Source organism: Cyprinodon tularosa, unplaced genomic scaffold, assembly GCF_016077235.1.
Source record: "Cyprinodon tularosa strain WSP-4 unplaced genomic scaffold, ASM1607723v1 ctg191, whole genome shotgun sequence".
NCBI classification, from domain to species: domain Eukaryota; kingdom Metazoa; phylum Chordata; class Actinopteri; order Cyprinodontiformes; family Cyprinodontidae; genus Cyprinodon; species Cyprinodon tularosa.
The window spans coordinates 730,766-746,942 of record NW_024038682.1 but is presented as its reverse complement, the minus strand read 5'-3'; the positions used below and the strand labels follow the sequence as shown (position 1 = coordinate 746,942).

At 37.2% G+C, this 16,177-nt stretch overlaps 3 protein-coding genes across 10 annotated transcripts in view; 1 reads left to right on the top strand and 2 right to left on the bottom strand.

Moving 5' to 3' along the window:
• Positions 1–38: 38 nt before the first annotated feature.
• On the bottom strand, positions 39–575 carry LOC119782308 (histone H2B-like). Its single transcript, XM_038283216.1, has 2 exons — positions 411–575; positions 39–300 (listed from the first exon to the last, which is right to left on the bottom strand). Exons 1-2 carry the CDS (start codon positions 501–503, stop codon positions 100–102), a joined length of 294 nt encoding a protein of 97 aa, XP_038139144.1. The 5' UTR covers positions 504–575; the 3' UTR covers positions 39–99.
• Positions 576–2,803: 2,228 nt separating this feature from the next.
• On the top strand, positions 2,804–11,614 carry rs1a (retinoschisin 1a). The gene is made up of 6 exons (XM_038283225.1): positions 2,804–2,943; positions 3,219–3,244; positions 3,406–3,529; positions 5,329–5,470; positions 6,685–6,880; positions 10,054–11,614. Exons 1-6 carry the CDS (start codon positions 2,889–2,891, stop codon positions 10,204–10,206), a joined length of 696 nt encoding a protein of 231 aa, XP_038139153.1. The 5' UTR covers positions 2,804–2,888; the 3' UTR covers positions 10,207–11,614.
• A 2,811-nt stretch (positions 11,615–14,425) lies between these two features.
• cdkl5 (cyclin-dependent kinase-like 5) overlaps positions 14,426–16,177 on the bottom strand; it is a 56,383-nt gene continuing 54,631 nt past the window's right edge. For all 8 annotated transcript variants that reach the window (XM_038283218.1, XM_038283222.1, XM_038283217.1 and 5 more), the window contains one exon: positions 14,426–15,569. In XM_038283218.1, coding sequence (XP_038139146.1) covers positions 15,162–15,569 — 408 coding nt within the window. In that variant the 3' untranslated portion in view covers positions 14,426–15,161. The remainder of the gene's footprint in view (positions 15,570–16,177) is intronic.

Below are 16,177 nucleotides of genomic sequence, written 5' to 3'. Positions count from 1 at the left end.
AAGTTGATGCATCACATACCTGAATGGCAAGGCAGAAGCAGTAATTTAAAATACTTTTATTAATACATTTAAAACAGGGATTAGAGAGAGTCCAGTCCTTCATGCGGCGGCTCTTGAATGAATCCTCCTTTGTACAAGTGTTACAGCAGCATCAATCTCCTGCGAAGTGACGATTCCTAGTCTGTTCCTCTTTGACAGCCGAAACGCCTCTGAGCTCACCAGTCTAAGCAGTAGTGGTCTGGGGAACCGAAGCTGCCGACTGGCCAGGAAATCTAGATACTTTGCCCCTGCAGGATGAGCCTTTTGGGGGGAAATGTGTGAAAGACAAAAAGTTCAACAAAAAAAAAAAAGTTAGCCTGAGGAGTTTAAAAAAATGGTCTGTAAATGTAAAAATAGAAAAAAAAACTGACCTCTTTATGTATTTTGTAGATGAAATTCGAGTAAACCCGGACCCTCTTTTTTTCTGCAGGAATCCTGCGAGCTGTTCTAACAGGTGCCTTCATTTTACGCTCTTCAGTTAAAAAAAGAAAAGGTCTCAGACTAAAAGAAAACAAAGGAATTGGCAGTGCCCTTTTATGCAGCTATGACTGCGCTGGTGCTCTAAAGGAGGTTTTTAATCAACACAAATTGACTACAGCTTTGCTTAATCAGCTTCAATTACTTTTACCTACCTGGCTGTAAAGCCCACAGTGGGGGGTTAAGGTGCTCAGCAGGATAGAAAAACTTGCTCAAATAAAAACAGAAAAATGTGATCACATTGTTTAGAGCTTAGTTTGGCTTTATGATAGAATATATATATATATATATATATATATATATATATATATATATATTGTTTGTGTGTCTTTATGATTGTTAATACAGACAGTGAATCTGCCAATCACAGAACAGCAAGTCAATGCATTAAGGCATGTACAGGTGCTGGTCATAAAATTAGAATATCATGAAAAAGTAGATTGATTTCAGTAATTCCATTTAAAAAGTGAAACTTGTATATTATATTCATACATTACATACAAACTCATATATTTCAGATGTTTATTTTGTTTAATTTTGATGATTACAAATGACAACAAATGAAAATCTCAAATTCATCATATCAGAAAATTAGAATATTACTGAAGACCAATAAAAACAAAGAATTTATAGAAATGTTGGCCAACTGAAAAGTATGAACATGAAAAGTATGAGCATGTACAGCACTCAGTATTTAGTTGGGCCTCCTTTGGCCTGTATTACTGCAGCAATGCGGCGTGGCATGGAGTCGATCAGTCTGTGGCACTGCTCAGGTGTTATGATAGCCCAGGTTGCTCTAATAGTGGCTTTTAGCTCTTCTGAATTGTTGGGTCTGGTGTATTGCATCTTCTTCTTCACAATACCCCATAGATTTTCTATGGGGTTAAGGTCAGGAGAGTTTGCTGGCCAATTAAGAACAGGGATACCATGGTCCTTCAAGCAGGTACTGGTAGCTTTGGCACTGTGTGCAGGTGCCAAGTCCTGTTGGAAAATGAAATCTGCATCTCCAAAAAGTTGGTCAGCTGCAGGAAGCATGAAGTGCTCTAAAACTTCCTGGTATGTGGCTGCGTTGACCCTGGACCTCAGAAAACACAATGGACCAACACCAGCAGATGACATGGCACCCCAAACCATCACTGACTGTGGAAACTTTACACTGGACTTCAAGCAACGTGGATGAAGTGCCTCTCTTCTTTTCCTCCAGACTCTGGGACCTTGATTTCCAAAGGAAATGCAAAATTTACTTTCATCAGAGAACATGACTTTGGACCACTCACCAGCAGTCCAGTCCTGTTTCTCTTTAGCCCAGGCAAGACGCTTCTGACGCTGTCTGTGGTTCAAGAGTGGCTTGACACAAGGAATGCGACAGCAGAAACCCATGTCTTTCATACGTCTGTGTGTGGTGGTTCTTGAAGCACTCACTCCAGCTGCAGTCCACTCTTTGTGAATCTCCCCCACATTTTTGAATGGGTTTTGTTTCACAATCCTCTCCAGGGTGCGGTTATCTCTCTTGCTTGTACACTTTTTTCGACCACATCTTTTCCTTCCCTTCGCCTCTCTATTAATGTGCTTGGACACTGAGCTCTGTGAACAGCCAGCCTCTTTAGCGATGACCTTTTGTGTCTTGCCCTCCTTGTGTAGGTGTCGATGGTCGTCTTTTGGACAACTGTCAAGTCAGCAGTCTTCCCCATGATTGTGTAGCCTATAGAACTAGACTGAAAGACCATTTAAAGGCTTTTGCAGGTGGTTTGAGTTAATTAGCTGATTAGAGTGTGGCACCAGGGGCCATCAATTTTGAACCTTTTCACAATATTCTAATTTTCTGATATGATGAATTTGAGATTTTCATTTGTTGTCATTTGTAATCATCAAAATTAAACAAAATAAACATCTGAAATATATGAGTTTGTATGTAATGTATGAATATAATATACAAGTTTCACTTTTTAAATGGAATTACTGAAATCAATCTACTTTTTCATGATATTCTAATTTTATGACCAGCACCTGTATATTTGAAGAAGGCACATCATAGAGTTCATCCTGACCCTCCAGCCCTGTTTACTCTCTCTTTCCAACCAACAAACGCCACATACACATACACACATTTCATTGTTTTATTTCAATGCTCGTTTCTTCCATGTGTTTGTTGGATTACTGAACTGACCCTTCCAACTTCCCAATGACTTCTAGGGATTTTTAAGCCACTGATGGCCCTAATGGTGGTATGTTTCCAGCTGTAGGAGGGGCTTTATCAGATAAGGATGGCATTAGGTGAGGCCATTAGCATCCCGTGGATTACTGTAATCCACTCTCTTGTCCCGCTGCTCACTCATTTGTGGGTCCAGTCTGGTGTGGAAGCAGGTTGGAAGATGGCACTCAACATACGGGGTTCTTTGATGGCTCTGCTTCTTCTAGGAACTGACGGTACGTTTCAGTAACATCTAGTCAATGTTTACTCAGCTTCTGAGCTCACAACTTACACCTAAAGTTTTAGACCCTTAATTCAAGACTTTTTTCTAATGGTTTGAAAGTTTAATTTCTATTTTTAGTTTATTTGCTTTGTTTCAATTTTCTAATTCCAGTTTGTTTAACGGATTTTCTATAACTTGAGAAGACATTTGTCAATTTCCTTAACATGTTTTTGTTCTTTGTTTCCATCTGTCTCCTCTGCTCTTTTTTCTGACCATCTGGTTGGACAGTGCTCATCAGTATTCATGCTCAAGAGGTAATGAAACCCCTCAGCTCAACAAAAATATTAAAATTTATATCATTGCAAAAATTCAAGTGTACCAAATAGTTTTTTACCTTATAAATATAAAAAAAAAACCTTGATTGTTATGTTTTTAAAATGTAGTTGCTTTTGTTTCATACATATCCTTAAACCAGACCAGTTTTTCCGAGGCATCGACCAGCAAGTCCTGCAAATGTGGCTGTGATGGAGGCGAATCTCCAACAGAGTTTTCCATCATGGGGTCTGGCTCTATGGTGAGAGGAGTGGATTGCATGCCAGGTAATTATCTCAGCATAGATCATCATATATCTATTTTCCTTTCTGTCACGCAGTCTAATTCTTTCTTTAAAAAAGTAAAATTTTTAGTTAAGATGGACTCTAGCTTGTTTTATGAAAGCTAATAGTGGATTTTTTTCAAAAGGGGCACAAGATGTTATTTTTATACCAAATTGGGCAAACCAGAAAAACTCAGGCTTAGTTTTTAATCAAACCTGGATGACCAGATTCAGCTTTTCCAAAACAGAAACTATTCACAATGATGCCGTTTATTACTCTTAAAGCAATTATCTGCTATTAAAAAGAACGTCAAGGTGTAATCTTCTGAAAATTGAACTTTTGTGTTGAAAGTGGGCAAAAATTCAGCGTTAAAACCTCAGATTTCCACAAATGAATCAATATATTTGTTCACATGCAAGCTCTGACATTTAGAGAGACAATCAGTTGGGCAGGACAGCATTAGAGTCCAGATTTGACACCACGGGGTGGACATGCTTCACTGAGTATCCTCTGAGACGGTGATTTAGACGGAGCCTTGAACAGAAGAGAGGAGAATGAACAGGAAAAACAGTCATAAGAGTATCCCATGAGACCTTGATCTAAGGTTCAACTTCAGATTAAATCCAGGTGAAGTCGTTGGTTTCAGCTCCTGTGCAAATTTTCAGACACCAGGGAAGAACCCTAGTAATGACAGCCACAATGAGCCTGATCAGATTTAAATCCTGCCAGAATCGTAGAAGAGATGAACGATAATTACAAGTAATGCAAGTGAATAACCGAGTGTCATCTAAGCTTCAAATTGCATGCAAACCAGTGACAGACTAAAGACACACAAGTTCAGCAGATTATTATTACTTCAGACGATGAACCAGCTCCTATTAGCCTACGCTGATCACAGAATCACACAAACCCGTTATTAGTAAACCAAGGACTTGGCGTTGATGAATGATGAGCCTGAAGTCGACATTTTGCTCCCACCTGTTTCTCACCTACAGGCGCTTCTATTATTTTAACCATCTGAACATCCAGAATTTAGGAAAGGAGGATGACAGAGAAATTTGTATTATTGTTATGCAAATGCTTATCCCCTGACTCACTCAGAAGCGGCTGTGAACGTTGTAATGCTGGGATTACAATAGATGGATCCCTTCCCAGGACCTTTCAGGACGGTCTAAAAACAAAAGTAAACAGAGAAGCAGGCAGATACTTTCACCACAGGTCTTGTTTATATATACCAGCTGTCCATTTTCACCTCCATCTTTTAACCCACTGATCTAATTTTTGTGAATTTCCTTCATCCAGCTTTTAGAGAATGGAAACCCCATGCAGTGGTATGGGAGCAAAATAGAGCCCTGGAGAGTGGATTGCCATCTGTTTGCCTGACGTCCTAATGGACATCACTGATCTTTGTCTGTGAAAATGATAATCTGTTGGCTTTTAGGTTGAAATATAGTATTATAGTACTGAATTTCCTTTTGGGGATTAATAAAGTAATATTGAATTGAATTGAACTGAATTGAATATGGGTCATATTGAGGCTTCAAACAGTCGGGGGGCCTTTGGTGCTAAAGACTGTTAGGATATCAGCAGGGGTTAGGGCAAAATGGAGGGGATAGAGACTAAAAATCCAAAGAGGCTTTTATGATGACCATTTGCTGCTCAGATTTCAATGGCTTGTGTTCATTTTCTCTTTATGTTGGGTTTAAATTTTAAGATACATCATTTCACTCCAGGGAGGTCTTTTAGGACAAATGGTGAAAATGAAAGACAAGATTGAATAGTGAACCTGACTTTACCCACAGAGTGTCCGTATCATCGGCCTCTGGGATTTGAGGCAGGATCTGTGAGTGCAGACCAAGTCACCTGCTCCAACCAGGAGCAGTACACCGGCTGGTTCTCCTCATGGCTCCCAAGCAATGCCAGGCTCAACAGCCAAGGTTTCGGGTAGGTCAAAATAACCACTTTAAAATTTTAAGATTTGTTTTATCTAACATAAACAGTACAAACCTGCAGATTGTAATTATAAAAAGGCTTTTTGGATTTACTCAGGCTATTTGATTGTGTTTATATAGGGATAAATAAATACATTTCACATCACCTGTAGCTGCCTTGATCATCCCTAGAAGAGCATTTACTAATATAATAATGAGGACAGGTTAGCAGGCTCAAAGCTTTCAGATGGCTGCCCGACAGAAACTTCTGTAAAGCCACCTGCTGCCTCTTCTTTTGTTCTCTTTCTATGTTTTTGCCACACCTGAAAGCATCTTCAATATTAAACCCGCTCCTTCTTACTAGCTAACTATCCCGCTTAGTCCTGACTCCGTCCTTACTTCCCATCATCCGGAACTGATCGTGATGTTATTTATTGTTTTGTCCCTCTTTCTGGGCCCCCATGCCAATCTGGCCCTAAGAACATGCCTAGTTTGCCTTTGCATTAATCTGGGTCAGACTGATAGTGAAACTGTTGATATTAAGAATCTGATATAAATGCTGATGAAGATAGTCAGTCATCCAGGTCATAGTCGTTCCAATAAAATAAAGGTACCAACCACTGGACTTTGTTTTCCAAACTTGGAAAACAAAGTCCAGTGGTTTGTTTTTAACTTTTTCTTCTTTTTATCTGATGCAAAGTTCCACAAAATTTCTTCCCCTTTCTTTACCATATTGTGTTATTAATATATATATATACAATAGCATTTGAACAGCTTTTCTTTTTTTGTCTACTGAAAACAAAAGGATCAAAAACAGAAGGTTACTATTGGATAATTACATATAGTTGGAGGTTATGAAATTGAAAGGTGCAGAAACAACAGAAAACCTCAAAATCACATATATCATATATTCACATATATGAGGTATCTCTGTTTAACTTAGTTTAATAAACGCATCATTAGACTTTGTAGGGAGCCCCAATGGTTTAGTAGTTGACATCTCTGACCTGGGTTTGAATCCTGGTTGTGTCAGGAAGTGCTTTCGCTGTGAGCAAGTCAATGGAAGCAGCTGAAAGGACACAAACACATCATTAGACATGGTCGAGTTTAGCTTTGTTATTATTAAGCACATAGCATCTATCATGGCATCCATCACATAACAGCATGACAGTTATAGTTTTTTGGATTTTTGTTTTCCAAAAGTCATATTTCTGTTTCTCTTCCAAGGTGTGCATGGCTTTCCAAATTCCAGGACAACAGTCAGTGGCTCCAGATCGACCTGCAGGAGGTGATGGTTGTCTCAGGCATTCTCTCCCAGGGTCGCTGTGATGCTGAAGAGTGGGTCACCAAGTACAGTGTTCAGTACCGCACAGATGAGAAACTCAACTGGATTTATTACAAAGATCAAACTGGAAACAACAGGGTCAGTGGAGCTCAACAAAGGGGCGGTGGGAAGTCTAAGCAACATCTGTGTGATAATCAAACTAAAAGTTCATGTTTTAGGGAAACAGTTTGGGAAAAAAATTGACATTCGTCACTATTTGAAATGTGACAGAATAGAAAATTAAGATAATCTCTTATAGTTGTAAATATTTCTAAAACATAAAATAGCAGGTGACAAACTCACTATTTCCAGTGAGTATTTTATAAAATTTTAAAAATTTCTGCAACAATTAAATTCTGAATTTATTATTTTAAGTTTACAACACTCAAAAATCAAATACAGCTACATTTGCATTAACATTACCTTACCCTCCAGCAGTATTTACAGGTGCTGGTCATAAAATTAGAATATCATGAAAAAGTAGATTGATTTCAGTAATTCCATTTAAAAAGTGAAACTTGTATATTATATTCATACATTACATACAAACTCATATATTTCAGATGTTTATTTTGTTTAATTTTGATGATTACAAATGACAACAAATGAAAATCTCAAATTCATCATATCAGAAAATTAGAATATTGTGAAAAGGTTCAAAATTGATGGCCCCTGGTGCCACACTCTAATCAGCTAATTAACTCAAACCACCTGCAAAAGCCTTTAAATGGTCTTTCAGTCTAGTTCTATAGGCTACACAATCATTGGGAAGACTGCTGACTTGACAGTTGTCCAAAAGACGACCATCGACACCTTGCACAAGGAGGGCAAGACACAAAAGGTCATCGCTAAAGAGGCTGGCTGTTCACAGAGCTCAGTGTCCAAGCACATTAATAGAGAGGCGAAGGGAAGGAAAAGATGTGGTCGAAAAAAGTGTACAAGCAAGAGAGATAACCGCACCCTGGAGAGGATTGTGAAACAAAACCCCTTCAAAAATGTGGGGGAGATTCACAAAGAGTGGACTGCAGCTGGAGTGAGTGCTTCAAGAACCACCACACACAGACGTATGGAAGACATGGGTTTTTGCTGTCGCATTCCTTGTGTCAAGCCACTCTTGAACCACAGACAGCGTCAGAAGCGTCTTGCCTGGGCTAAAGAGAAACAGGACTGGACTGCTGGTGAGTGGTCCAAAGTCATGTTCTCTGATGAAAGTAAATTTTGCATTTCCTTTGGAAATCAAGGTCCCAGAGTCTGGAGGAAAAGAAGAGAGGCACTTCATCCACGTTGCTTGAAGTCCAGTGTAAAGTTTCCACAGTCAGTGATGGTTTGGGGTGCCATGTCATCTGCTGGTGTTGGTCCATTGTGTTTTCTGAGGTCCAGGGTCAACGCAGCCACATACCAGGAAGTTTTAGAGCACTTCATGCTTCCTGCAGCTGACCAACTTTTTGGAGATGCAGATTTCATTTTCCAACAGGACTTGGCACCTGCACACAGTGCCAAAGCTACCAGTACCTGGTTGAAGGACCATGGTATCCCTGTTCTTAATTGGCCAGCAAACTCTCCTGACCTTAACCCCATAGAAAATCTATGGGGTATTGTGAAGAAGAAGATGCAATACACCAGACCCAACAATTCAGAAGAGCTAAAAGCCACTATTAGAGCAACCTGGGCTATCATAACACCTGAGCAGTGCCACAGACTGATCGACTCCATGCCACGCCGCATTGCTGCAGTAATACAGGCCAAAGGAGGCCCAACTAAATACTGAGTGCTGTACATGCTCATACTTTTCATGTTCATACTTTTCAGTTGGCCAACATTTCTATAAATCCTTTGTTTTTATTGGTCTTCAGTAATATTCTAATTTTCTGATATGATGAATTTGAGATTTTCATTTGTTGTCATTTGTAATCATCAAAATTAAACAAAATAAACATCTGAAATATATGAGTTTCTATGTAATGTATGAATATAATATACAAGTTTCACTTTTTAAATGGAATTACTGAAATCAATCTACTTTTTCATGATATTCTAATTTTATGACCAGCACCTGTAGATTTGTAGTGAGATTTTGTTTGCTGACATCTTAAAATCTGAGAGAAAACCTCTCAAGGAAGCTTAAGATTAGGGTGATGGTAGAGAGGACTTCCAGCCTCAGAGTTGGAACTCATCACTGATGCAAACTCCCCAAACTACCTGCGGAGATATTTAGCAGCTTGAAGAAGTGTTTCATTGCTGCAAAATTAAGAAAAGATTAGGTCACAGATTATTGAGAATAATATAAACCATATTTGACATTACATTTTTTCTCCTCCTTTAACATTGTTATATTATCTCTAAAAGATGCCAGAAAATTAAAACTTTTGGTTGAGTTAGAAAAAGTTTTTATAAAAACCTGCTAGAAGTATTAGTAATTTTATTTATTTATTTGTTATTTATTTAACTGTAAAAACAGACACATTAAGCAAAATAAAAATAAAAAAAAATCCTAAGGAGAGTATTAAAAGAGCTTACTACCAAACTCAGAAACATCCTTTTTCATATTCAGCTGTAATTATAATAGGAACAACAGTTGTTTTAAAGAACTGTTTTTGATATTTTATAATCAGTAATATTGACTTTAAAACAAAATATAATGCAAAAAGTTTTTAAAATGTAAATTCACCGCAGAGTGGTGACACAAATGTGTATTCTGTTTTGCATCTTATAATTAATATAAGCTATCTACTCTTTTATAAATAGTTTAGGTTGGGATAATTTTTCTCAAATGAACAGCTAAATTACGATGGCTGGTCATACACTGCAAAACATCTAAAAATAAGTAGAAATTTCTTAAAATAAGTCTACTCACTCCTAATTTGAGTAGGTAAATAAGATGATATGCCAATGGAATTTAATTAGGATAATTAGATCATATGTACTTGAAATTAAACAATACAGTTGTTTTTTCTTGTGTCAAATGTAAATGGTCTTATTCCATTGGTAAAGGTTCTCACTTTCCTGCTTAATTCAAGAAAAAAATCTTTTATTTAAAAAAAATTTGACTTAATTAGATTTCAGTTTTTTTGCAGTGTACCTGTGACAGTTTTGGGCTTTCTGACAAGCAATTAGCTTTCCATGGCTCAGAAGATGTATTATTATTTAGACATTTGATATGATATGACATCTCTCTATGAAAGCTAGGGAGGCAATAACTGATGGTAATAAGACCTTCACTTAAGAAAAAAGGAAGTATCCCTTTAATCACGGCATCTTCTGTTTTTCTTCAGGTTTTTTATGGAAACTCTGACCGCTCTTCATCCGTCCAGAACCTCCTGCGGCCACCCATTGTAGCACGTTACATCCGCATTCTCCCTCTGGGATGGCACACTCGCATTGCTCTGCGCCTGGAATTGCTGCTGTGCATGAAGAAATGCATGTGAACCCTGAAACCCTCTGAAGCATTGTCCCAAACCCTGTGTGGTGTTTGATCATGTATTCATCCCCTGAAAAGCAAATCGACCCAGAAATATTCACAACCCCGAGCGTTGTTACACCCAACATGCTTCCATGAAAACAGCTCTGTTTGATATGTATGATAAGCTTTCATTTAGCCCGCTCCACATTGTCTCCCACTGGGCCTCTATTTTCAAGAGTTCTCAATTGGTGGCTCAGTTTGCAGTGAAATGGCATAAATTCAAAGCAATAATTAGTGGTTGAGCAGAAGAGGCAGCGTTGCTATGAGCGCTTTGTTGCCACAGGTTTTTGCTGTTATGTGACAAGTTTTTCCAGCCTCACTGAACTAGACAGACATTACATTAAAAATTGACTCATATTATGATTTACATTTATAGGTGTCACATAAATGCAACAAACAATAGAACTAGCTTTTTAACAACAACTTTTCTGAAGTTAGAGCCAGTCTGATGGTATTTTATTCCCTGTAAAAGTCAGAAGCAACAGGTATCCTCATGCATTGCTCTTGTCTTTAATTAGAGACAGTTAATATGTTTTAAAAATAATTATGATCTTTCATAATGTCACATGAATCTCAGGGTAGCAAATTTTTTTTTTGTTCTTTATTTTTTAACTCTTGTTTTTCAGATAATTCTAAGAGGAATTTTCTAATACATGGGTCATACCAAGAACCCACTTTACTCCCTGTTTCACTTAGCAAAACTGCCTTTTCTTCGCATAGGAGGAGGGGGTGCAACTTGTAACAATTATCAGTAAGAAACTATGTTCACTTTTGAATATTTGTAAAGAAGAAACGCAAAAATTGTTTTGGAAGAGAGATCTTAGGTGTAAAAAAAAAAGGTTATTTACAAAAACTGAATACGTCTTCAGATCAATTCTACACTTTTGCAATTGGTCTTTAAGCCTATTGCGCAACGGCCACCATCTTTTTCCAAAATGAGTTCCATCAACTCAAATATGTTGACTGCCACTGCTTCCCGCTACGGATATAGTAATATTCATGATTTAAACTATATTTTATTACTATATATTTGAAAAGCAATACTAAAAAAAGGTATCATTTGTCTGAATTTCCTATTAATCCCTATTAAGACTTTGTATGCAAACAGAAACATGTTATGGATCTATATATTTCAAAAAAACTGGGGAGCTTTCTCTTTAAAAACCTGTTTTTCTTTGTTTTTTAGGTGTTTCCTTTGTATAGTTCAGCTAGTTTCAGTACTGTCATGTCATGTTTGTGATGAAAAGTCTTCTTCCTTTAATTCACTGTGATATTCCAGTTGAGTGTATAATGGTGCTTTGAGATGAGCTGTTAAGTGGAAGATTTGTTGTTTAACATATCTTAAATTCTTTTCCTTGATCAAATCGACACGAGTGTTTTGTGTGTTTTTATATTGAGGTCATGTTTGTGAAACAAAACATAGGAGTCATTAAAAAATGTACAGTTGGTATTTATTATGAGACCCTATGATATTTTAATTAGAATGATCAGTATAGATACGCTCTATTATTTATTTACACCCTGTCAAAGGTGGAAAATAGCGGATGGAAGAAAACATAATCGAAAATGAAATATGTTTTATGAAACACATTCATATTTAGGGAACAAAAAGTCATCTTCCCATTTGTGAGCGACTTAATGACTGAAGCCTTTTTTTAGCAGAGCTGCTAATTTAGTGAGCTAAGTATAAGGCTTCGGGTCCCTGGAAAGGCAAGCTTTTTCATCCCTCTGTCTACCATGGATATAAACAAACCTACATCAGCAGTCATTTACAATCATTTGCATTAAGAGTTTGCCCTAATACACTACTTTATGGGGCAGTTTTACTCTGTTTACTTTAAGCCATGTTCAGGGTGAGACAGTGACATTGAGGTAAATACAGCAGAATGATATATGTTCTTCACCTCCTTTCCTCATAATACATAGGAAGTCCTCTGTGCTCTCATTTAATATCCATATGTGACCAAGCTACATTACTTTGACATTCTTCCTTGATGTAATTTCATTTAGTCAACCAAAGTCAAACGGTTCAAACTGAAGCTACTTTCTAGTCAACACCAACCTTGTTCTCTTCCATTGTTTAAAAAATGTTTTATGGTTTCTTAAACCATAAAGGAGGAAGGACTGAGAAATAACATATAAGACTGGTGGAAACATATCACCCTAACTACATCCTGGCCTAAAATAGCATTTTTTTTTCATCATCGATGTCATAACAATCAAGTTCATCCCTGATCATGACTGCTGATGTCAAAATTAATGTAAACAGGGGAATAAAAATTCAGATGTAAAAAAATTGTTTACAAAAGAGGCATTTACAAAAAGATGATGGCACAGGCTTCAAAATGCACACAGAGGATGTAAACATATATAATAGAATAAGTCTGGGATTAGTTTCTATAACCAGTGTTGATGGAATAAATAAAAAAAAACAACAGATATTTTATTCCTGACTGGAATACCCTAGTTGGGATTGAATCGTCTCAAATAAATATTTGTTAAAATAAAAATATTAAACTTTTCTTTTTTTAGATGCAATTTCTTTCCTGCCATGATCCAGATGTCAAAACTATAATTATTATGACTGTTAGCTATTAATGAAATAATTACTAAAATTAAATAATTATAAGGATTCATTTAATTCAGATTAGATTCTGGATGTCTTGAATTAAATGTAGTTAAGTTTGTTTTGGTAATGGAGTTTTGACTCTTTAGAAAACCATTGGATATGACTGCTTATATAAAACTAAACCCAAACTTATCCTGAAAGCTCTTCATAGCTTGAAGTGAGGTATGCCTTTTTGAACCAATCTCCAGAGTTGTACGTCCCGTGTTCTCAGTGTAGAGGTTAACATAAGCTTAGATGCTTATTGCATCATGGAAAGGTTGTAGCCAAACTGCAAATGGCAGAATAAAGCTGGAGCGATATTTGCTGATACAGAGAATTGGACTAAATTTATATATATATAAAAAAAGTGTGTTGGGTATTGTTAAAAAATTTGGCTATAAATCATTGAAACAGAATTTTCCACCTTCGGTTTGATACAGAACAGGTGCAACTTCATCTGTTAGAGAGAAAAATATAAAAGGTCAGGCAGCTCGCATATGTAAAAGTTATCTCTGGGGGGTTATTATAATTTGCACATAGATGTGTGTTCAAGCTTATTTGTTTATTTTGTACGTCTCTGTATAGCCACTGTGATGCACTAGCAACTTAGGATATACCAGCAGTCTCTTGCCCAATGACTTCCAGCATAGCCTCCAACCCATCTTTCCCTGAATGAATATGGTGATATTGGGAAAAATAAACAATGAAATTATAAAATGACAATTGATAATTTGTTATTGGCTAAACTTGAGCTTTCAGTGCAAAGTTTCATATGATATTTGTCATTAATATGTCATTAAAATACCATATTCATAGTAAAAGAGGCTGTTGCTAGTATATTTGACGTACTTTTCTTCAGCTAGAACAAGGAGCTTAGTTCTGCCTTGCTTCCAGTTCCAAACACCAGTCAGATAAAGTGTTTTAAGCTTCAGTGTTTTCTAAAATAAACCCCAAAAATAACTAAAGAAATTTGAATTTGGATCTAAAATTCCAGCTTAACAGGAAAAGTAAGACTTCGTTAAAAAGGACCTCACAAATCTGTTGGAGAATGTGTGACATCATTCAGAGAAGATTGTGGACAATTGATGCCCCCCCCACATTGCCTTTGACTGCTACCAAAGGCAAACTTCTGGAAGGTGCATTAATTTAGAAGGAATCTAATTACACCAAAAATTAGAAAACCAGTTTTTGTAGCTTTTTTCATTTTTCCCTGTAACAGAGTATAATGCTTCTCCTTTTAACTGTTGATGGAAACCTCTATTAGACGACCATAGTACTTTTTTTTCATGACACTATTCTTAAATGGAGGTGAAATAGTTTTACAATGACTTATTATGGCTAAAGATGGACTTTTCTTTTTATCTAGGGTGATCAAACCTTTGATCCTCTAATTCCAGTGTATTTATAGCACAAAGCCGAGCTGTCACCCTGGGATGATCTGCTGACAAACAATGCCTACAAAAATCTCTAATTATCCGACAACTTCATAACTAATGCCATGAAGGTGACAAACATTTCTGTCTTACATTTTGTGTCAGAGATGCGTAGCTTTTCAGTAGTATTTCTATGCTTTTTCTTTTTTACAATTTGATGAAATAACAAAAGTGGGTAAAAATAGGATAACAAAGTATGTTAACCTCATCATATTAAACATAAACACCATTCACCGTTCACCATTATTAAATATTCTTTTTGACAATATTATGAACACATAAATATCTATTGATTTCTCTGTGTCGAAACTAAAGCTCTTGCAATTACACATTTAATTCTATTTTTTTATATATAATATTCCCATATCACCTACATACTGTGTCATTTATAGCTTATATCCGTGAATTTAAAACAAATAAATATTTAATAAATAATATCGATATAAATATTTCTCTGTTTTTTTTTGTTATCAAATATCAGTGCTTGAAAAAAACCTTTGAGTTTAATGGCCACCCCTGCGACTGCATCATCTAAATTGTTGCAGTGGTGTCCAGTAAGCAGAAGATGGCAGCAGAGAGGCCACACAGGCAGTGTCTCCTTGACAGGAAAGTTCTGCTTGTTCTCATGTGAGCAGATAAACTGATGTGGGGCTGACATCCTGAGAAGGTGCGAGGACCTCCATGTCTTTACATCACCAAACTACACATCACTAATGCTTGTCCTGTCAGTGTCTGGTCTTTGCAGATTTCAAAGACAGGAGAATCAACAGATAAGTATATTTCTGATAGAGAACATGTGAGCTCCATTGTCTACTTTTACTATGGTACCGTTATGACAACGGCCAGGTTCCAAAGATAGAGTCACGTCAAAAAAGGGTGTTACAGGGCTGTCTCCTTTAGGTCGTTGAGATTTGGAATCCTGGTACGAGATGCCCGAGTAAAAGTAGGTCCGTTTTGACCTGGTTTGATGCCCAGTTGTTCTGGAGTGAACTGAGCGCCTTCCACTCGCTGTAAAGCTGACACGTGCCAGCTTGACTCGATCTGTCCTGGTAGGGTGTAGCTGGGCTTGCGGTTCTTTGCCTGGCCCGAGCTGCTCACCCCTGAATGCCCCCTGCTCTCTGTGTGCCCTCGACCATCTGGGTAGCCGGCTTTGGAGGAGGGCTGAGGTGGGTTGGGGAGGGGGGCTTGGAAGCGCAGGTCAGGAGGAGGTGGAGGAAGAGTCTGCCCTTGGTTTGACGGAGACGGGGACAGATGAAGGAGTCGACGAAGTGACTTAAGTGGCTGGCTCTGGTGATAAGAAAAAAGTTACAATAGACACTGTGACTTGATTTTAAAATGCTGATCAACAAATTTGTAAAAGAACAAACGCAAAAACCTAACATTATGAAATTATTTGAGAGATGATGCAGATTTTGTCTGTACATTTTGAGACAGTGTACATTAAAATATTTGCCTCTAACATGCATCTTGAGATCTGCAAACAAATTTAAAATCAGACAACCTAAGGACAAATAAAAGGAGGAAAAAATTCTTAAAATCCAGAGGAATTTTTATTTGGTTTTCTTTCTAGAATTATTAGATTTTTGGAGTCTGCCTTTTTTAGGATTATGTCACAGCATATCAAAAGTTAAGTCTGACAAGGACTTGGAATAAAACACACTGTTTCTCTTGAAGTGTGCTTTAGGTTAAAGTTTTAAACCAAACTCCTCACAGTGTCCTTCAGAAGCTTTTGATGGAGGAGCAGAACTAATGACTCATTGAATGACAGCAACTTCTCAAGGTTCTGAACCAGCAGAGAAACTTCCAACCATCATGTTTGACTGTTTTTATGATTTTTTCCACCTATCTCATATGATGTATTAGTTTTACACCAGATGTAACAGGGTGAAAAAATG